Source organism: Cariama cristata, unplaced genomic scaffold (genome assembly GCF_000690535.1).
Source record: "Cariama cristata isolate BGI_N322 unplaced genomic scaffold, ASM69053v1 scaffold3258, whole genome shotgun sequence".
Lineage (NCBI taxonomy): Eukaryota > Metazoa > Chordata > Aves > Cariamiformes > Cariamidae > Cariama > Cariama cristata.
Window position 1 is genome coordinate 43879 of NW_009632677.1, and position 22802 is coordinate 66680.

Below are 22802 nucleotides of genomic sequence, written 5' to 3' on the forward strand. Positions count from 1 at the left end.
TGCACAGGTTCGACCAGGGGGATGTTCAGGTTAGACATTAGGAGGCATTTCTTCACAGAAAGGGTCTTTAGGTATTGGAATGGGCTGCCCAGGGAGGTGGCGGAGTCACCATCCCTGGAGGTCTTTAAGAAAAGACTAGAAGTGGCACTTAGTGCCATGGTCTAGTTGACATGGTGGTGGTAGGGCAAAGGTTGGACTCAATGATCTGAGAGGTCTCTTCCAACCAAATCAATTCTGTGATTCCCACTGCGGGGTTTAATGAAAAGCAAAGTCACCAGTACCTCTTATTTATAGTTCAGACAACACAGAAGTGGGGGGGGAAAGAGAAAAGGGGGAGAGGGGGAGGATCTTTGTGTTCCAGCTGAACTTAACAGTATTCCTGCATGGTACTTTGCCAAAAAACATGCAAGTTCTGAGTAAGCTTAACCAGCTACCAGCAAAAACGCCTAGGAAAACGGCAAATTTTTGTAAACGTTAGAGATAATACACCCCACAATATACAAAACATTTAATTTCACACATTTGTTATCATGGGATCTGCAACCAGAACTCTTATTCATCTCTTCTCAGGAATGACATACTACTAAACATTAATGTAGGAGGTCTATCAACTATATGCCCCAACCTAAGGATATCTGAACAGTGGAACTGCTACTCTGTTCTGGATGTGGCCAACACATGGCAGCAAGGTAATGCACCCCTGAAAAAACAGCGAGGGCAAGACCAGTGGTAAAGGCTTGAGAGCGGGGTGATCCCGCTGACCGCCAGCAACCCCCCATGGGGGCCGGGACATGGTAGCCGGCTGCGGCGTTCCCGGCTCCCAGCCCTCCACAGCCAGGGAGCACGGCATGGGGCACAGCTGCTGTTCACCAGCTGCTAGTTTATTTCCTTACAGACTCTACATTATGAAAAGCTAACTTTAACTAAAGCCCAGCTGATGATCAGAAAGTTGACCTCTTTTTTGGATATAATGCAATGTTAAACAAAAAAGCATATTGGAAAGACAAACGAAGATCCAACAGATGATCCAGTTTCATGTAAATTCAGAAATGCATTAATTCTAGGACATGGAGTATAGAGTTATTCTTGGTCCACGTTGCATAAAATTTTGGAAGAGAGAGAAACCAAGAACTTTAAGGCTACAAACACTCCATCTAGAAAGAAACTCTGGTCTTTCAAGTGCTGCTTTTAACTGGTTGTCAGAGGCTGATGCACCATGATAATTTGAGTCTAATTTACCTCGGACACCCTCTAACACTGTTGTTGATAACAGTATGCTGGTTCTGTGTTGCAAAAGCTGTGGTAAAAACAGCTTGCAACCTTGTACAGACCAACATATCTTTAGGAGACAGTCACAGTTATTCCTGCATTACATCTGAAAAGACACTGCCCCTGAAATATATGAATCCTACAACAAAGAATATGAAAATTCATTTTATTACTCATTTACTGTAATTACCTCATCTCTTCATTCCCCACATGTTCTAACCCTCCATTAGTACCACACTATTTTGACTCATACTGGAAAGATAAGACTTTTATAAATGGAGTAAAAAATAATTATAGAAAAGCACCTTAAAAACTACTTTTCCTTTCTCCCACAGAATCAGCAAAATAAAACCACATTGGCACCATCGCAAGATCCTCCATCAGCCAGAGGCCCAGAGTGAAGTTTCCTCACATTTACTTCAAGTTGAACAAATAACACACCTTCTAACCTCCAAAGCTGTGTTTTATTAGAACCCCAAATAATAAACTAGAACAAGAGGAGTCTTTAAAACAGAGGAATTCAACCTGTAGGGTGAAATGGATGAAAACAAATGTTTAAAACTAAGCCCTGGCCTACCCAAGAGCCCTTGCAACAAGGGTCCTCTCTTTTACTCCTCTATCCAGAAACTTTCCGCAGCTTTCTGGGTGGCAACAAGGGCCGCGCCATCTCCTCTGGGCCCCTGGCACAGCCTCCCTTCCACCACCACAGATGTACCCACAGGCCGCCTCTCTGCTCCTCACCAGCCAAGGTTTCCCCAGCTCTGTTTCCCTCCCGTGCCCATCCCACCCTGTGGCCCAGGAGCCGCTGAGGGGCACAGCCTCCCCTCTCACCCGCAGCGCAGAGGTGGGGAGCGGGCGATCAGGACCGATCAGGACGCTCTCCCCACCACCACCGCCAAGGCTGCAAGCACACTTCTGTCACACTTGCTGCACAAACTCCATCACAACTATCAAGAGAGAGTTCTGCAGTATTGCATGAGTTTGCACTGTGGTGAACCCCCCCAACAGTTTAACTTTCAGAAGGAAGTTATTATTTCAAAGTGTAAAAGGGCACATCTATACATCCATATTCAATTCCACATTTAAATGCAAGAGTGGAAAGTAGAAAGTTTCAAAGCTCTTTTATTAGATGTTATCCAGATAAACGTATCATAAAGAACGTGATCTGAGATTTCACATTTGCAATCTACCCACAGCACTATCAAGGATTTAGCATCTACAGAATGCAAGTCTTCATGACAAAAAAAAAAACCCCATACTACAACAACAAAACAAAAACAAACAAAAAAACAAACAAAAAAAAACCCACACCAACCCCCCCCCCCCAAAAAAAAAAAAAAAACACCACCACCTCTGTGCATGGTTACCATGCAAATGTAAGCAGGTACTGCATGGTTTCAGATAGCCTCAAACAATGCCTTCTTACACAAAAAATAACTTCATATCTTGATAGCTGAATTTGCAGCTTGGCAATACAGTGTTTAAAGGGCAGGTATTCAAATAACACAAGGTGCAGAAGCAGAACATATTTTACGTAAATAATCTAAATAACTGCAAACAAGCCAAATAATTATGAACAAAGGGTGGATATGGCAGTGGTCAAAAATGTCACGTTAATGCTTTAAAATGGGTTAATGATGAATGGAACAGTTAACTACTAGCTAAAGGTTGTAATAACAGACATCAATCACTCTAAAAACAGTCTTGGAAAAAAACCATCTCATATTGATAAAAGCAAAGTTCAGCCCTACCCACAGAATGAGGTTGATAATTCTCCTAAATATTTAAAAAAGAAACTTCATACTTACGCTTTCAGGGATTGTTGGCAATCCAGTTGTATCAGGAGTAATGAAATACGAGTGCTAATCAATGGGGAAAAATAATTAATAATTTATGCACACAGAAACCAAAAATTCTTTTTTAACAAATCCAGCATTTAGGATTTCCAACCTCATCTTTGTTTAAGCAAATAGCCATTTTTTCCAATAGCATTCTTACCACTACCAGACAAAGAATTAAGCAGATCACGACACGAAATGACAAACCTTGGTTCAGTACAGCACACAAACCAAGGGAACAAAAAGCTGGGCTGCAGTTTTGAAATAACACTGAAATTAAGCCAGCTTTAAATTTTGTCACAAGCCTGAGAGTAGCATTGATTAAATTAAGCATTGATTTAAAAATCTCAACAACAAGAAAAAAAGTTAAAGGACAAAATGTAAATTTAGAATGGAAAAGGAAAAACTATTCACATGAGAAAATTAATTAGAATAGAAATATTATTACTTGATATACATTCTCTTCTCTTTCCAAACATCTTTGAATCAAAAATGTACTAACAGAAATGCAAAGTCTGACAGCTTGAGATTCCGCAATAGTTTATGAAATATATTAGCAATTCTATGCATCTTACTTTGAGGCCATCTAGGACGTAAATATAAAATGGATTAAATTTAAAACAGATGTAATTTAAATTATTCTCATTAATCCAGTGCTTTTAGTAGTTATCAGACATGGATTTAGACCAGTAATTTTAAGGTATTTTTGCATATTAGACTAAATCTTGAAGGACAAAAAAAACCTTAACTACATACTAAGTAAATGTGGTAATTATCAACTTTCTAGCTTTTACTTGTTTTTAATGGAATTTTGACATTTTTCGTAGCCTTTCTTTGTTTTTATAGTGTCTTTTAAAATTATAATTAACACCACAAAGACACAGTTTGTTTTCAGTCAAACTTGAAAAAGATATACCAAAACATAAAGGAAATCTATAAGATATTAAATGTGTCTTGTGTTCAAGAAAAAAAAAAAAGAAAATTTATTAATACTATTAACTCCGTGTAGGAGACATATTAAACCAGCTTGATACATTTAATAGAAATTTTTCCCCACAAATTAGGTCATTTGGTAATAGTTAAAAACTTAAGAAAAAAAAAATTGGCTTAAAAAAAGGCATCCCATAAACATCATAGCACTTGCACAGTAAGTATCCCAGGTTATTGTTTTGCATCAACAGAGAAAAAAAAGCTAAGATTTTTTTTCTCTACTCAAGAACAGGAAAATATTCAGATTAATGGAATGCCTACATTCTTCAGAAGTATAGTGAGAACAGAAAATTATTTCCTATATGTAATAAGGTCACAGAATATTTATCAAAAGATTCCAAGTAATGACGTTAATAACTTAGAGAAGTAATTATTTATAATTAACAAAGTAATAATATTTCACTCATTAAACAGAAAAGGAAGTCAGAACTACGAGAAGCAAAGACCCATTACTGCAGTCATTAAGAGTCATAAAGCAGCAAAAATAATGTGGTATAGAGTCCTTGCACATCTTTGTGAACTCCCTTAGGAAGACACATGACCTTGGAAGAGATACTAAATTAATCGTTGCTGTCCTGTATAAACTTTTCTGTAACAAGGACACTAGAAAATGCAAGTTTTGTTCATCAATTTAAGGGTTTGATTTTGGCTGTGGTTTTTACAAAAGGATTACCACACAGACACATAGCTCTGAAGTTAGATTGATTTAAACAGAATAGGTACATTAATATTAGACTGCTCTTTTAGGCTAAACACAGCAGCAAAATTTCCCAAAGGACAGGTATAAATAAGCCTGAAATAAAAAAGAGATATCCTATAGCAAGTAATTACTTCTTTAATTACAATAGGCTTTAGACAGTCAGTGCCTTTTAAACTCACCGATACAAGACAAGGCTGTTTTTTCAAAACTTGCTCACTTGCAAATATCATCTCTTGGTTCTTATGCAAGATGAGAGAGAGATTGAACAATGGATTTTTTTAGTTTTCCAACAAAAAGGTCAAAGCTGATTCTAATGCTTGTAACATTCAAAGTTCAAAATACTGGCTGAAAATGTTTTATTCTTTGTATTCCTCCTCCATTTGAATTCAGACTTAACTTAGCCAAGAAGAAAAAGCAGGGAAAAAAAAAAAAAGGCAGGAAAAAAGAAAAAAAAAAAAAAGAAAAAAAAAAGAAAGAAAAAAGAAAAAAGAAAAATCACTTCGATTTTACCCATAGAGGGCTAACAAAAGGGACCCAAATTACATTTAAGCTCAGGTTTCATAGAATGAATGATCCCACCTCACAAATTTCAGCTGCAGAATATCTGTTACTAAGACCGACAGGTGAGAGTAGAACTTGGTCCCTAACTGGTGTCCTCCTGACCAAGGATTACTGGGAAACACCATGTATCCAGCTACTGGGCGTAATTTATTCACAATTATATATGTGCAATCCTAAATTCCACTGCGGTCTGTCATCTAAACCCTGCTTCAACGTCTACGAGCCTTACCCTGCAGCATACCCGAGTAAATGGGAGGAGGGATCTTTTTAATTCTGCCTCATGAAATTTGGACTAGACTCATCCTGGCACAATGAAAAGCCACCTCACGATGTCATTTCCATAATTATTTTTCAGACTGTAACTTCTTTTTAAATCTATTACTACTGACGGTTCCAGTCTAGCTTATTTATAGTATATGAGGAGCAAGATAGGAACATCAATATAAAAGACCAGGTACACAAAGTTAAGAATAGAAAATGGCCATGAACATTTCCCTGCTCCCTGCAGCACTGAGCATTACAAAAACGGAGATGCCCATAGATCCAAGAAGCATTCAGATTCAGGCTGACCTATTCCTTCCTGCTCTGCCCCGTCTGAGCCCACAATATTTGCGCGACTGTACCTGCAGCCAAGCACAGAGGAAGAGGCCTGCATTTAGATAATCACTGTTCAGCTAAAAAGATTACAAAATTCTTTGATATAACGAGCTACTGGGAATAACAGACAATTGAGAAAAAAAAATTTCTCAAAAGTCAGATAATATTGAAATAAAACCAGCAAGCATCACTTCACTGCAAGCAATATGTCATCCCAGTGTTGCCAGCTGTATTCACTACAACATCCATTTCCATGTTCATCTCAACATTCATTTTGAGGTAGGCAAGTTCTGTGCAAGATGACCTGCAACACTGACAGCAACAGGCAGTAACACTTTGCCAGAAACGCAAGGAAAACCATCTTTAAAACTTCTCTATGTCCCTCTGAAACACAGCAGGATTTTTAAAGGACTTTATAAGCATTTTAGGATTGTCATATTAGAATTGGCTACAATACTGCAATTAATTATAGCAAAATATTATTTGATATACAGAAGTATTCTTGGCAAAGGTACAATGAACTGGAAAATAACTTAAAATATTACACAGACAAGAGAAAGAAAAAACTTAGCAACAGAAACCATTCTGACTGCAGCCTCAAAAACCAGTATATTTTTCTGGTGAAAAACAACACACAAGACTGGAAGGACTTCCAAATACAGTGGATTAGCACTGTTCAAGGGGGCAAAAATTTAGGCCTGCATAGCCTAGCAAAAAAAAAGCGTAACAAGGAATCTGACATATGACAAATTAGAATAAAATAAACGTAGCATTAAGTTAAGCAGCAAGGGTGAGTAACTACTGGAATGGAAGTGGTAGACTCTCCATCTTTGTATGCCTCCATAATAGCACCAGATGCTTTTCTAGAATCTGTGCTTACTTTAGTCAAAGTATTGGGCTCAATTCTAAAACAAATTAGTTAAAAGTAACAGGAAGTGACACAAATAAGGTCAAGATAAATAATCTGATGATCTTTCAGTATGTGCGTAAGGGAAGCCTTTACAAAATCACTTCTTTCCGTACCCTGTAAACTGTGATAGTTCAATGAAGAAACAGTTATTTGCACAGAGCTACTTATGCGTGCAGTAACTGTACAGATGCTGTGAACGTGAACAGTATCTTGGAGACAGAAGAGGCTTTGTATTGGCTTTACATTTCATGCAGGTTCTACAAATGTATTTAAACGTGTCCATATGCTATTTCTGTCAAAAACTTCAGGAACCATAACAGTGACAGGCTCACTTTTTGATGTTTCTGTGGCAACACCACCTTGCTATACTATCAACGTCCAGTCCCAGATCACAAAAAGTTGGAGCACAAAAGCAAGGTAGGCATGGACATGTTTCACCTAGACGTGCTCAAAGTTTCATGTAATGCAGTACACTTCTCCTACCATCATTCCTACGGCATTTTTCCATGATCAAGCAAAACTAGAAAGAAGAGGAAAGAAAATGGAAAAGAAGCCAGCTGACAGACTTTTGTCCAATCCTGCAAGTCTACCTACTCAGACATAAGAGGCAATAAAAAAGAGTTAGTGTCTCCTGATTCACAGCAGGAGAAACCAAAATTATCTACACAACACAGCTGGAAGCACAAAAAAATGTAGTTCTAGCACTGCCAGATCCCACTGCAGTTTATTTTCTCATGCATAGAGCAAAATTCAAATTTCTGCTTCTTTATGACTATGACTTTAAGATAACAACATGAGACAGAGACAAACTCTATTCTGCACAGACGAGAAAAAAAAAAAAAAGGTCATCCAAGCCAGTTAATGATGGGAAGCAATATAAGTTTACTCTTTACAAAGGTTGGGTTTTTTTATCGTTTCAACCCTACCTACTATTTTATAGTCAGTAACAGGACTAGGAGTTAAACAGAAAATACTTACCACACTTAAACTGACTAAAGCGTTCGCCTTTGGCACAGGATGGTTATACAATGATTTTAACAAATCATTCGAGTCATTTTCCTATAGGGAATATTTTTTAAAGGTAGTTAACTATTGTATAAAAACTAATTACCATTTACTACACATCAAACTATATATTGACAAAGATATATACATATGTATTAGGGAGAAAGACAATTGCAATTTGCAATGAAGTATTTAAATATTAAGTATAAAATTCAGGTCAACTTTGTATCTCAGAGAACGACTGTATCTGCAAGTTAAGTCAATCTCTTACATACTTCCCCATATACTCCTTAAATGAATCACACTATTTGCAACTGAAAACAGTGTTAAACGTCTAGCTGGTCTCCGCATCTTGGACATCATCTTCCTAAAACTGTTAGCCATGATATTCATCTAATCAAAGATATTCTAAATATGCAGCTACACAGCTCTATTGTATACTTTAAAAATGATTCATCAGAGCACATAAAACAGTTAATAAGGTTTAGTAAAAAGTACATGCAGCAACCAGGTTTAACTGGGATCCTCCACCTTGACCTCTAAAAGAGACATTTACTTGAGAAAGAGATGCAGCTGGAGTTTTTGTTCGATGTAGAGTTTTCATTCAATTTAGGTTTTTTGCTCATGGAGATTAAATTCTTTTTGTTGTCAAAGTAGAAGTAAAAATATCAGTGACAAGTCAGGGCCAGCTTTTAAACACATTGTTTGAGTCTGAAGGAAGCTTCAGCCTCTCCCTTGCAAGAACGATGATGTTACCGGATCTCATACCAGTAAACAAGACTTTAGGTCTAGCTCTTGGTCAGATGAACAGTGCCTGGGCCCAGAGGGAGCAATGCCCTCCAACAGCATCCTCGGCAATAGACATGGCACTAGGCAATACAATGAAATACTTCCGTACACTGCTAAAACGTTCTAACCCATCAAAACAGTTTTCTCGGCATACAGGACAACAAACTTACAACCCAGCAACTTGAACTGGTTGCAGTAATAGCTGCAATGCCAGAACCAGTTATCAAGAAACAAAGGAGAAGACAATCCCTACCCCTTTTGTCAAATACAACCTTAATAACAATTTTTACTATTACAGTGAAATCAGGGCCAAACCCAAACTCTCATTATACCATTTAAGACTTAAATGTATGCCACACCATTTAAACACAGCTAACACCAAACTTTCCTACTGCATTTTCTTTTTACACAAAATACCATCATTGTCTATAGTCCATTTACTATAATGCACAATAATTGCTTATTCTGTAGTTCATATATTCTTGAAATGTCAGCTTTTCCAGTCCGCAGCATATGGCTGACTATTGATGCTTCTTTTTTAAAAAAAAAAAAAAAATAATTTTTTTAATTACAATCTAGTACATTAACATAGTTAAAGCAGAAAGGTATAGCTTTAATATCCTCAGTAAAGACAGATGTCAGTATTTCCTTTCCTGTATAATCCTGGAATACGTCTAATTGCTCATGAATATGCAAACTAAACTATCATGATTCTTCACCAAATGCTGCAAGTAATTTTGCCTTGCTAGATGAGGTGACAGAATTACGAGAGGTAGTTTTCAGTTAATATGAAGGGTGAAACAGTACATCATATTTTATGCAGTTCTGAAAAAAAGTGTTTGTAACTGATAATCAGATAGTTCCAGAGATCTACAGTTTACAATCAATACATCATACAGATCTCCAGTGATGTGACACTGCTCACACTTCACCCAGGACTTGTTTATGCTAAGACTGACACTTTATAAAGGTATATTCTCAGCAGCTTTTTAAGATTAATGGGGGATTCAAGTGACAGTGGCAGCTGTATATTTAGATTCTTTGAATTTCAATATGATGAATGTAAAAACTTGCTTCTAAATTCTATTAAAATTTGCAACTTTTAAACAGTGTAGAATCACTTTACAGTACTTCAAATGGTATTATTTCAAGGAAAGTATTTTACACAAGAAAATAGAATATCTAAAGTTACCTGTTCTTTAGCCAAATAATCTGCCAGGGTATTTAGGAGCTTGTAGTATACCTCAAACCATGGTAGGTAACTAAAACAGGAGGGGAAAAAGCATTTTAATAAAATATCAATGTATTTCTTCCAGTGCTTATAAAATACTACTACAATTAATCTGAGTCGCACATTTTTACAACATTTCTACACATAAATAAAATGCATATAAAACTTTTCCCCACAAATGTAATTGTACATCACTGATAGACAGTAGCTAAGCTACTTTTCTTTACGCTGGACACCTGCCTGAAGTTCCATTAAGTGTAGATTAGCTCATAATAATTTCACTTCTCATTATTTTAAAGGTACCAAAAAAATAATTTTAAGCATTGTCAAATCACATTCCCATTATCTTTAATTGTTACACCTTTCAGTAGTTATGTTTTTTGCAATTTTGAAATTCTATGTCCTGTTGTACCTGGTGGACTGCCAGAGCTGCTGCTTCCCTGGAGAATGAGAAACAATTTTACCTGGGCAAACCAGGTACCCCATATTTGACAAGTAGTGCAATGCTATGCAGTAGTATAGATGTCCCACTATATGTCAGAATATTGGTCTCCCTATGAAGCCATTTCTATAGAGAGAATTAATTTCTAAAAATAAGAAAGCATTCGTCAATATTGTAAACACACTGCACATTAACACATGAATACTTAACAGACTTTTAACACAAGTCTGCAGCCCATATGCATGCCATACTCTCAGTGAGTTAAAGAGAATCCAAGTTAAATTAGACATAACTGAAGAGCACGAGAAAAGAAACTCAAACACAGTGGCAACAGTTCCATTTTTTTGTCATCTATTTACAGAACAGTTACCTTAAACAGTGACATCCTTAGTGACCGCATGCTACAGAACACTATTTAAGCCTATGATACAGGTGTAGTAAGTTTGGTGAACTAAATAGTACCAGTATAAATTACTCCCTATTTACAAATTACACACTTTCTCATGTCTGTTAGAATTTTATCGCAAAGAACATTACTACAATGGTAATAGTATAGTTAATATTAGTTGTTTAAAATTAGAAGGGGGGTTGGGAAGGAAATAAAGCCTGAAATGTTTTTACTACATTTCATACCATATGTAACAATATTACACAGTTTGTTATTCAGTGCAGTGTAAATCCACAGACATACTTTCAGTGCATTTCTTAAAAGCTCTAGCGTGCATTGTGGACAGATCCTAAAATTTCAAATTTACGTTATTTCAGGAAACATGCTAACTGCAACTGAAAAACCCCAATATGCAGAATCTAAATATTGTCCCTGATAGGAAAAGGAAATGCGTTAGGGGAAACCCTGGCTGGTAGAGAAGCCAAGTCTACTGTTGTGCAGTGAGTCCAGTGAAGGGTTATGTTTCTCTTGTAACAACTCTGTTCTCAGTACGCAGTTGGCAAGGCTTTAGAAACTGATCTCTACTCTTGGGATGGGGGGGAAGAGAACAGCAGAAATCTGAACATAGTTACTGAACAAAGCAATCTTGCTTTGCTATCTTTATAAATGCTTAACTGCTGGCTCTTAGAAAAACACAAAAAAATCATGATTTTACTCTTGCTAAGCCAAAGAGACACAGAGGCAGTAATTTCTTTTAGAGCCACTGTATTAATGTCTTCATCACACTTTACCATATACTGTACTGGCTATTAATCAAAACTACATCAACCTCTTCAAGCTCACAGGCATTTTTAATGCTTGATATTGTTGACAGTAGTTAAGGTGTGACATTATTGCATTTGCTTTTCAATATATTCTTATATAATCATAAAATGTACTTTACTGCACCTGTGTAAGGCCACTCACTGCTTACAGGCATGAACACTGCACACCCTTGTAAAACACCCATCATAACAGCACCTAAAACGTCTGATCTTTGACTTCTCTTCCACCTAGGACTCCTGTTCCCTTATCTTCTGAAATCATGTTAATCTGGTTTTACATGTCGCTGAAATGCAATATAGATAGGCAAACTAAATTGTTCACCACAGCACTTACCTGCAAATGTTGGAGCTCTTGAACAGTTTTACCAGCCACGAACTACAGCAGGGACTGGAAGACTGTTCTAGCATTTTGTCCAAGTGAAGGTACAATATAGGTATAAAATGCAAAGTATTTTTGTAACACTGGACACACAAATGGATTAGATTATCTAAAAGCTTTCCAGTCTTTTGCTATCACCTCTGCATTAGTAGCATACATCACCCTAGCATACTTTGCTGTAGAATACTCTAAAATCTTATCGGATCGTTCATTTTTCATAATGAACATTTATGAACAGCATTCTATAAAAATAAATGCTCCTACTTCAATAAAATACTGACTACATTTCTTTCTTGAATCTATGATCTCAATTCCCCTCTTACTGTAAAAAGAAAAATTCAATGCAATTTTTAAGTTTATGCATAAAAAGGTCCAATTCATTATTTGAAATTAATGAACCCTAGAAGAAAGCCAAGGGAGATTTTTATTTCATACAGCAAGGCATGCTGACCAGAGTACTCATACAAGAACTTCTTCCCTCAGCAAAATCAGGTTGATGATACACTTCCATGTCTTCATGTAACAAAACCACAAAGAAAAACACTGTAAAAACAGACTACATGAACATAGTTTAAAAGCGCCGGTTTCCTTTCTGAGCTGAAAGACTGGAAAAAGAATTGCTTTAAGCCTTATAACCACAGACACAAGGTTAATATAATTTCAACATGCAAAAAATTAAGGAAATCAAAACAAGTGCTCCATTATATTACATTGCATAAAACCAAAGGGCACTAAGACCTGTCCTTTCTTTTTTTTCCACATAATCTCAGTTCTTCAAAAGCACAGTTTAACTGCAAAAGTTTTTGTTGACATTTTTAATTATACTGTTCTTACTGCAACAAAATAGTACAAAGATCTATTGGAAAGCAAAAAAGTTCCCTTTATATTTTTCTTGTATGTATTTATCAATTACTATTAATTCAGTATAATAAAGAACTCTTACATTTGCTGTTTTCATAAGCAATAAAGAATGCATTTGTGTGTGTGCATATACAATGCATCTCTGCATTCTAAAGTAAATATAAACACAGGTTGTGTTTGTTCATAATAAAGGCAGTTATCAGGTGGTATTTTAGATTCTCAATTCAAAGAGCAAGTATAAGCCCTTCTTATTTTGTAACATCCTCAAGGCTATCAAGCAACATTTTTGTCCTCCTATCACAGGCTGATTTTGCAAGCACATGCGTTAATAATCCTATTAATTTATTTGGACTACTCTAGTAAATAGATTTATTCATAGATGAACATTCCCATGATATAGGCTTTACATCTTTACCCAGTACATCATATCAGATAAAGTACCATATATGCCACTTATGTGTGTGGATAGCTAAAAACCAGAAGCATTACAGGTAAAATAATCCTCTTAGCTTGTCCTGTTAGCAAATCTTGCAAAATTATTTAATCTTTGTTTAGCACAGAACTAGTCTATGTACAGAAAAGTCATCCGGCACACAAGTGTCCATCAACATCTGTTAGGTTGGGTAACAATTTTTTTCAAATCAGTACAAAAATGCACCATGTGCAAAAAACAGTTTTGAAATGGCTGAATTTAACAGAGGAGATGTGTGATATGTTACTCCTAACTCAAAACTGTAACACCTTAACAACAGATAAAATCAAAATTAAAGTCCATTACTAGAAAGACCTTACCATCATACTTGTATTCATGAAATTATTTATGAGCAGTGCATTTCATAGTTAATTGGCTGTCTTACAAAAACATCAAAAGGTTATGAATGAAGCCCCTTCACAGTAGATAAAACAGAGGGAAAACAGGGCTTTAATTTTCTATTTTAATGTATTTAGAAGCCTAAACTTCAAATAAAAAAAATTTAGATTCTTAAACCTAAACCATTATTGGTTTCTTGTTTATTTTTCTTTAATTGTACACATTGCATTGCATTCCTCACCTTACAATTGACAACTGTTTGAGAAATAAACATACATGACAAACATACAACTTCCAACAGCATGCAACAACAATTTCTCTACAGTTGCCACAAAACATTTCTCCCATAATAAAGAAAACCATCAAAACATAAGCAACATTGTTTTAATAGATATGTATTCCCTGGTTGAGAATATAGTGGTCTTTATTTAAAAGTACAGCCACTGCCTGTCGCAAAAGCAAGAGCCCAAGATATATTTCATGGTTAATTAAAAACGTACTTAGCATTTTCTTTTAATCCAAATGAGCCACAAGGCAGGAGCCCAGACTTTTATTCAAAGTCACGCATAACCCTTGTTGCTGTAAGTAGACTTCCACCTCACTGGTGCTTCTACTATAGCTCTGACAAAACTTTTACATTCATGAGTCAAAGGTTAAATAAAGGAGAGGAAATGTTTTCTGTCAAATAGTCAGGTAACCACTAACAGTCCTGAACTATCAGCAAAAACTAGTAATCAAATAAAACTAAGGAAACTGCCTTTCCGTAGCTAAATGTCTAATGTCTAGGGGCTACTTTTCTGTCTGGAAAATTGACACAAAATGTGTAAAATTGAAACATTCTGCTTCTAAGGGATTTGCCTAAAGGAAGAGCGAGAAAGCTTCAAGCATGGTGTGAACTGAAGAACTACAAAGGCTTACCACATAAACCTGTCTTCCTTATTAGAGCATTTCATTTGGAAACGTAGGTGACAATTTTACAGTCATAAAATTAATGAAATGTAAGACTGAGCATTTTAATGATGCATTTTGTGTTCCTCTGGATACATAAGGTCAGTCTCAGAGTCCATCAACAGTTTCAAGATTTTTAACAAAACAAATTTCAGTCAAATTATTTACATTTCGTACCAAATCCATTCATCTAATTCATAAAAAATTTTGTGTAAACCCAGAAAGTATTATTGCTACTGCAAACAGCAGTGATATTTAGAAACAATACCCAGAGGAATTAAGTCTCCTTCTATTATTCAAAAGTGAACACCGAAGCTTCTACTGTGCCACTTCAAATCTCAACTGGGAAAATTATTATCTAAACTAAAATATAAAAAGTAAAACTACAAGAAAAGATCCAGTATAGAATATGAGCACAATAAGGTATATTATGATATTGCTATTGTGGTACCCCTCGTTCTTACTGGGATGCCTTAGGTCAACAGTTTGTGGAGAGGAAGTTTACAGTTTGAGGAGGTGACACAGTAGGATTCACATCAAGAGCTTCACATCAAGAGCTTCACAAAGCAGCCGTGCAGTTTAAAGGAAAAAAACAAACAAACAAACAAACAACAACCTTGCAAAGGAATCACAAAAAACTTCTTAAAAATAATCCAAGATTTATTTTCTCATCTTACTACGGTTTTGCATTTACTGGCACTTTGAATTTGACAACTGCAGTCAAGCTCTGCATGATCATTTTAGACAATACTGTATCACAATTAAGTTCTTCAAACAAAAATGCCTGAGATAAAAATCCCCCAAGGTAGATATTTCACTGTATAAACATACAGAGAACTTGAACAAAATCTTCTGATTTGGGAGAAAATTCTGTTTACACAGTTCATATACATGTGTATACAAAATGTAAAAAAAAAAAAACATAAAACTTGTAGAAGAATTTTGTATGTACAAGCATATTTTCCGTTTCAAACTACCCAATTTAAAGCAGGACCGTGCAGCTGCAAACCAAAAGATTATTTCCTTTAATTACTCTTTCAGATGAAGAACGAATTATAGAAAGAAGTCCCATAAGCTACACAATTTTAATCTTAGAAGCAGCTTTAGGTTGTTGGTGTAAAACCTGAGGACAAGCAGCCTCTTCTTCAGTTTTCGGTTAAGAATCCCATTCAACAGTTGAAATCCTATCTCTTTAGCTGCCCTGGCATACGTTAACACATGGCCTGGTACCATCCACAACAGACATTCACAAGAGAAAAGTTGTGTCCTGTTCCCCACTCATCAGCCTACCCAAATTTCTATAGTATTTCATTCTCATCACTTTGACTGGCTTGTTCCTGCTGCTTTTTTCAGAGATTCTTATTTAGATTTTAGTTAGTTATGACCATTCCATTTTGTTAATTCTTCTGTATTCAACTATCTTTAGTTGTCTTTGTTAAAGCCCCAGTCAGCAATCCTAATATAGTCCTCTTGTTTGAGGTGAGATACATGTATGTGCATACGTATATCTGTAGTTAGACATGGTATTTACGTATGCCTGCATTTGTGCATTTATATAAAAGTCTATGACTATTGTGTACATATCTGTGACAGACAAGTAATTTTAATGGCTCATACATCAGAGTCATTACGTGCATATACACACAGTGAATACAAATTTATTATATTTTTATGTAAAGAAGAGAGCAAGTGTGAACATGCATATACATTCTTTATATATAAAAATAGCATTCATTTATTAAGATGTCTTTGATTTTTGGTTAATTTAAGATGAACAAGCATGCACAAGGGAAAACCAGAAAAAATGCCAAAAGAAATCCAGTAGTGAGCCTTCTTTCACTTGGTCACTTCAAATGAATCTTGGATTCAGAGTAGAAACCAGATTGGATACTAAAATGCATCAGATGGAAATACTGATGCATTCTTTCTGTCTGAGCTAAACACAACAAACACAAATTGGATAGAAACAGACTACCAAGCTAGAAGTACAATTCTATGAGGCTAGTGCTGTTACGCATTCAGTTATGCACTGTAAATTTGAAATTGTCACAATAAAAGCAATAAAGGCAATGCTTTGATTACGGTTCGGTGAAAAATTATAGCTTGCCACTTTTCATTTTCCTAGTTATTTCTGCCAAGTAACAGACGATTGACTATTCTTTAGCTGATGCATGCCTGTGGGGAAATGTTAAAAGAAATATCCAAGTTTACATCAGCTGATAATCTGTGTCCTTTGCTTTGCAGCACTACATACAGTATTTAAATGTGCACAGTTCAGTGTGCATTAACTGAATAAATATTTGCTATTATAGCATCAGAAGTCAGACAGACATTGTTAGGAGTACAAGTAAAAAATTTTGTTTCTAGCTCAATGAGGGAAGAAAAGGTTAACTCAGAGGAAAGAGCTAAAAGCATACACATACGTTCTCTCTCTGGGCCTTAATAAGATATATCAACAAAAGGTATCACAGAGAAAGGGGTTAAGTATTATACACTCCAAAATCCTAAGAATTAAATTGTTCTGAAGTATTAGGAAAAAGGTATTGTCAGGATCACAGAAAGTCAGTTAATTCCCAGAATAAAATCTTTTCCTTTTGCTATTTTCATTATATGGTAGTAATTATTATTTTTTGCAATATTTACAGCAAATACTTATTTTTAAACTACCTGTCCAAAAACGTCCAGTCTACTGGCTCTCAACATTAGTTTGGAATCTGTTTAAAAGCTCACAAAAGTCTTGATGCGATATTTCCGAGAATTTTAAGCACTACTCTACAAGTTTCTATATTGTCTGGTCTTCTTTTTCCCCTCTCCGTATGTTCTTTTTCTGATATTCTTTTACAAGTCAACGTTGGGTTTGTCTCCCTAACTCATGTGGTCTATCCTAATGACATCTTCCATGACTGCCCAACTTCCATGTTGTCCAAATACCTGATATTCTGCTTTTCTCCATAAGCTTCTCAGCTTTCCCTCCAAAATTCTCCAAGTTGACCCTCTTCTGCCAATTTAGCTCTTTGGCAGCACATGGCTCCTCTTTCACTCTGTGTTTGGGGATTCTCACTTTATACTTCGACTATACTTCAGTCTTGTTCTTCTCATGTGCTCCTGAACTGGATGTTCCCATTTCCTCTATGGAAATAACAGGTTGCTAGGCTCTTAATTGAAGTGGCAAATTTGCCTTTTAATTAAAGCACTCTGCCTTTTAATTAATTTAATTAAAAGGGTTTTAGGACAGCTAAACAATTGGTTTTTTCATTACCAAAACAATTATCTTATAGGAGAAGAAAGAATAAGCAGAGGGAGAAAAAGTATTTCACTGGGGTCAATTTCTCCATCATAAGTATCTCTTCTGCAGCAAAGCTGCATGGTCTTTATTGAGAATTACCTAGCTCTGGTGTTTCTTGTATTAGATATCGTCTGGCCAAAGAACATGGAAGACATGATCAAAAAATCGTATGTCCAAGGAGAGGAATACAGAATAGTGCACTTTATTGTTAAATTGACTGCATACTCGTCAAAGGTCTCATTAGAAAGTAAAAATATCCTCATAATATTCACAGCCTCTAAAGCTGCAGTGTATTGTTCTCGGCTTCTAAGCAGAGATTTCATGTTACTTATATAGCATTATTTAGCCTCACACAAAAATACCATCACATGAGGCTTGGGACCACTTTTCATGTGAAATCAATGGTAACACTGTTACAGAGAAATGATACCCTGATAGAGAAGTATAGCACATTATCAGAGGATTTGCAAAAGATAATTTTTTCTTGTATTTTTCTTATATTCACTCTTTGACTCAATTTTTCTCGTACCAACTTACCTTAGAATACAGAGGCAGACCTTGCCTCCTGACGTCAAACGGCAAAATCCAAACCTTTGCTTACTTTCAATGTCGGTGAGCACAAAGGTAAAATGCTGTCCTACTTGGTTTTGGGACACCCTGAAAAATTAGATACAGAGCATAAAACCACAAATCACATAAAACATGAGCATGTAAGTCATTGGTCTCAAGCATTTTCATGCTCAAGACTCACTATTCTTCTCTCTGTTCCCACCCTCCAGGTTTCCTCCTGCACCCCACTCCCTCCTCTCGGCACAGAAGAGCCCATGTCTTTCCTGCAGCCATGCCTCTGGCTGCCACCCCAGCCCCATGCTCCGGCTGATGTGCTCCACGGGATCTGGCCCCCAGTCTGAATGGACAGAGCATTTCAGAAGGTCTTTTCCTAAGTAAGGCCTAAGCAGAGCCAGTACAAGCCTGCCACAGCTTGTTGGCTTTGAGCACACCTCAACAGTGGAAAATGGTAAGTAAAACAAAGGTTTAAAGTTCTACAAATAATTTATTAAACGTCACTATACAGGCCTGGCTTAAGACAGCCATACAAAACTAGTTTGCTTTTTTTTTTACCCTCTCCTTCAGAATAGCTTCATTGCTTAAACCTGTAGCCTTCCCATGCACCCACACATATCTTCCTCCTTTTTTTGCACTACACTACACATTGCCCAACAAACAACATTTTGCTAAGCTCATTTTCCAGTGTAAACTTGTTTGGTTCTGGAAATATAAAAGCCAGAAAATAATCAAGGACAAACAGCACAAGAGCTAACATAATAAGTAATAATATCTTCAAGGCTGTATCAAAACACATACCCACTTGAGACACAATACGTTTACACAAAATTTCCCTGTCTGATGTTCCAACTCCTCTCATCCCCAAACTATGCTCGGCCAGCGTTCCCTCAGCAGCGCAGGCTAATCCGTTTTGTTCTCAGTTTGCACCTCCCCTCGAATGTCACCTCTGACTCCTCGTACTGATCTCCAGGTCCCAATCCCAACCTCCATTCCTGACCCCCCATTTTCTGCTTGACAGTATAAAACTTTTCGCAATTTCTTTTTAAGAAGAAATGGCATCTTCACTGCCATGACGTGTCTCTTATCTTCTTTACGCTCTCAAGCCAGGTGCCTTTCCCTCTTGTGCGATTTATCACCTTCAGAGAGGGGATCACTGAGAGCACGGGACAGATCCGCTTTTCAACGTGGCCAAACTTCAGTGATCTTCATAGAAATTGCAAAATATAATCAATGTAAGCATTTTAGATGCCAATAAACTGTATCTGAAGTTCACTCACAGAAATACATACTGCACATTTCCAAAATCTCCCAAAGAGAATCAGCTTTAGTCAGACGCAGCATTTTCAGCCAGGAGAGGTAAAGTGTGGCGTAGAATGAATCATAGAATGGTTTGGGTTAGAAGGGACCTTTAAAGATTTAATTAAAATCAAATGAAAACGAAGTTATGACAGAGAGTGCATGGAGGTTTGAAAATATAAAACATAGCTGTTCTGCTTGTAATTCTGTTGTCCTCTATTCTTTTCCCATTCTTACATGATTGTCTACAGCAGAATACCTAAGCACTTGCTAGTAAGTGCTAGGATTAACACAGGTCGTGTATGGTTCATTTTTAGACGCCAAGCTGAAAATGAATTCCCGCAAAAGCTGAGAATCATCACAGATCTCACAGTCTTCCAATCTAAGAGCATGAAATATTTTTTTAATTTATCCCCTGCAATATGGGTTTGGTTTTGCTGTTGCGATTTTTTTTTTTTAATCTCTACCTAAATAAAATATAAACATTTTCCCCTAGGAAAGAAGAAAGTAGAAGAAGACCAAAGGGCGCGAGAAGTTACAGGGGACACAAACACATTACACTGCTTAACATGTGTATGACAAAAGTTTAAAGATTAGTTAAGTGACACCACTACCCTGCCTGCAGAGTCTCGCACTCATTTCGATTTATCTAGTCCCTTGTGAACATCCAATGACGAGGTTGAAACAAAAGCCTGTGCTGAGCATATATGACATTACAAGGTATCTTTAGTCCAATATAATCACTGGAAACCCATGATAATTAATGGACTTTTTTTAGTTAGCTGATTAAACTCAAATCATTAAGACAAGCATTTTCCTCACTTGTCTTCGATAGACTGTAACAACCTAGCACGCTCTTCAAACACAGTAAACGCTCAACGGCTTTCACTCAGTCCTTCATTTTTCAGGTTTTGCATGGGTAGCAGGCTGCCTGTATGTTATGCTTGATATAACAGAGCGCCATCAATAACAATGCGTTACTACTCCCCTGCCAATGACACCGTTTTCTATTTCACACCTTTGCATTGTCCTTTTTTTTCCTGAGAGCAGATCAGCACGGACACAACCACAGCGGTATGGTTTCAGTATCCCTGTGCACACTGTGGCCGGGGGCTTACACAGTCACTCAGCCATAGCTGGTCAGTCGGTAGCACCGGTAACACACCAGGCACAGCGGCCTCGGCTGCCTCCTGCTCCCATCCCCTCTCTGCTCTGCTGCAGCCCACCGTTCTGCTTGGAGCTTTCCGCAGCCACGACTGGTTTTTTGTTATGCTGCAAAACATCAGGCATGGTTAGGCTGGGGTTTCTATGCACCATCTTAACCCAAAGAGATCATTAATAATTCACAAAAAGCAACTGTCAATAGATGCCCACCTATGTAGGCGTTGCTTTTAATGTACTCTGTACATGCTGGGCAAATGACTACTCCGTTACTGCTTGAAAACAATTCCATAGCCCAAAAAACTCACATCAGCAAGGATCTCTTGCTTTCAGTTATTTGCCTTCTCCCTTCCCAAAACCTGAAGATGACATGGGAAAATAACCGGTATTGCAATTAAAGCATACATAAAAATGTCACTACACAAGACCACTTTAAAAATGAGATTTAAATTCTGATATTCTCTATTAAAAATAGCCCAGCCAAGTTATGATAGTACAATTCCAATGCCATCTCACCACCTCCAACTCGACCTCTTCCCCTTGCTTCTTTAAGAGAGATAACTCCATGTTTCCACAGTCAGTGTAAAAGTGGCGCAGCTTGAAAATTGCTTCCCACAGAGTTTAGAAGCAGATGTAAGCAGCATGTTACAGATTTCTGAACTGAGAAAAAGTCCAAGGCTAAAACCGTATCTCCACAAAGAACCCAAAAGTTTGCATTTGGTCCCATTTGCTTCAAAGGAACAGCTAACAGAAGCCAGTGACCATCCATCTGGACCATGTTTTCTGATCAGAGTTTAAAATACTGAATTAATTCTGTTTCTAATTTGAAAAGTTCACTTAAGATGCGTGGGCAGCAAGGATGCTTAGTTTTTTACTCCTCTTCAGCAGAATTAAAACTGACTATATGAAAGCCTCACAGAAACAAACAAATTATGATTGGGGATTTCTGTATAACCACTAACATACAAACCAGACACATAAAACATTCAAAAAGTGCTAGCACTACAGTTTTAACATATATATTGCATGTACCATCATGTGGACAAATGCTGGCTACGTGACCTGGGGCTCATGCCTCTCTGTTTCGTTGCAGCACATTCAGGTTGTTCAGAAGTCAAGCCTCACCTTCTGAGGCAGGCAGCAACTCCTGGCAATGCTACTGAACCACAACAATGATGCCTCTCAAGTTTTTCTTAACATGAAAATCAACACAGGTAAAACACAATTATTACACAGCAGAATTCCCTAATTATCCAGACTTTCTATCAGAGCACAGGATCAACTGGTCGAGCTTCAAAAACTTGCTGCAAAACACTGGTCTGGCTGGCTATTTGAAGAGAGCGTGATCTACTCGCTTGCACGGGGAGAGCAGGCACAAACCGTTGCCAGCCATCGCTGACCTCATCCTCACTCACTCCTCTGCCTTGCTTTTGACTTACTTTCAACTCCTGCCCCGCATGCTTATATTTAATCTTAGTTTAACAATAATAAATCACTAATAGCAAGGAATGTGTGTAAATACTTATTAACTCTGCAGACTACAATGGGCTTTTTCAAGGTTATTACAGTTTACTATAGGAATAAAAGTAGCTTTCAACATTTTCTAAGTACGTATCTCTACAATGCAGAAAAGGCACTTTGGGACCCAGGGAGTAGGTGAAAACTCAGTTTAAAGATTTTTGTTTACACTACAGCTATTGTTCAGGCCTCATTTTAAGGCCACCTTGAGAGAGCTGATTAAGGCAGGAATTAAATCTCCTCTTTGAACAAAAACCAGCATGTCTAATCATTAAATTTATCCCTTGTTCTCAATAAGAATTGCTCTTCTTCTGAATTAATCTGTGTAGGACACAGAAGATGTTTGAAATTATTTTTTCTTCAAATTTTAGGAACTTTTAAGAGGTTTTTAATTTCAAAGAGATTTTTCAGAGAGTTCATTTTTTCAGTGA

The 22802-nt window shown here is 36.9% G+C and overlaps 1 protein-coding gene across 1 annotated transcript in view; it reads right to left on the minus strand.

Moving 5' to 3' along the window:
* The window catches only part of LOC104166495 (DENN domain-containing protein 1B-like), a gene marked incomplete at its 5' end in the record, with an annotated part of 126425 nt that overhangs the window by 40167 nt on the left and 63456 nt on the right, over positions 1-22802 (minus strand). Inside the window, 4 exon segments of the mRNA XM_009706439.1 lie at positions 3078-3131; positions 7844-7924; positions 9852-9921; positions 18367-18486. Coding sequence (XP_009704741.1) covers positions 3078-3131; positions 7844-7924; positions 9852-9921; positions 18367-18486 — 325 coding nt within the window.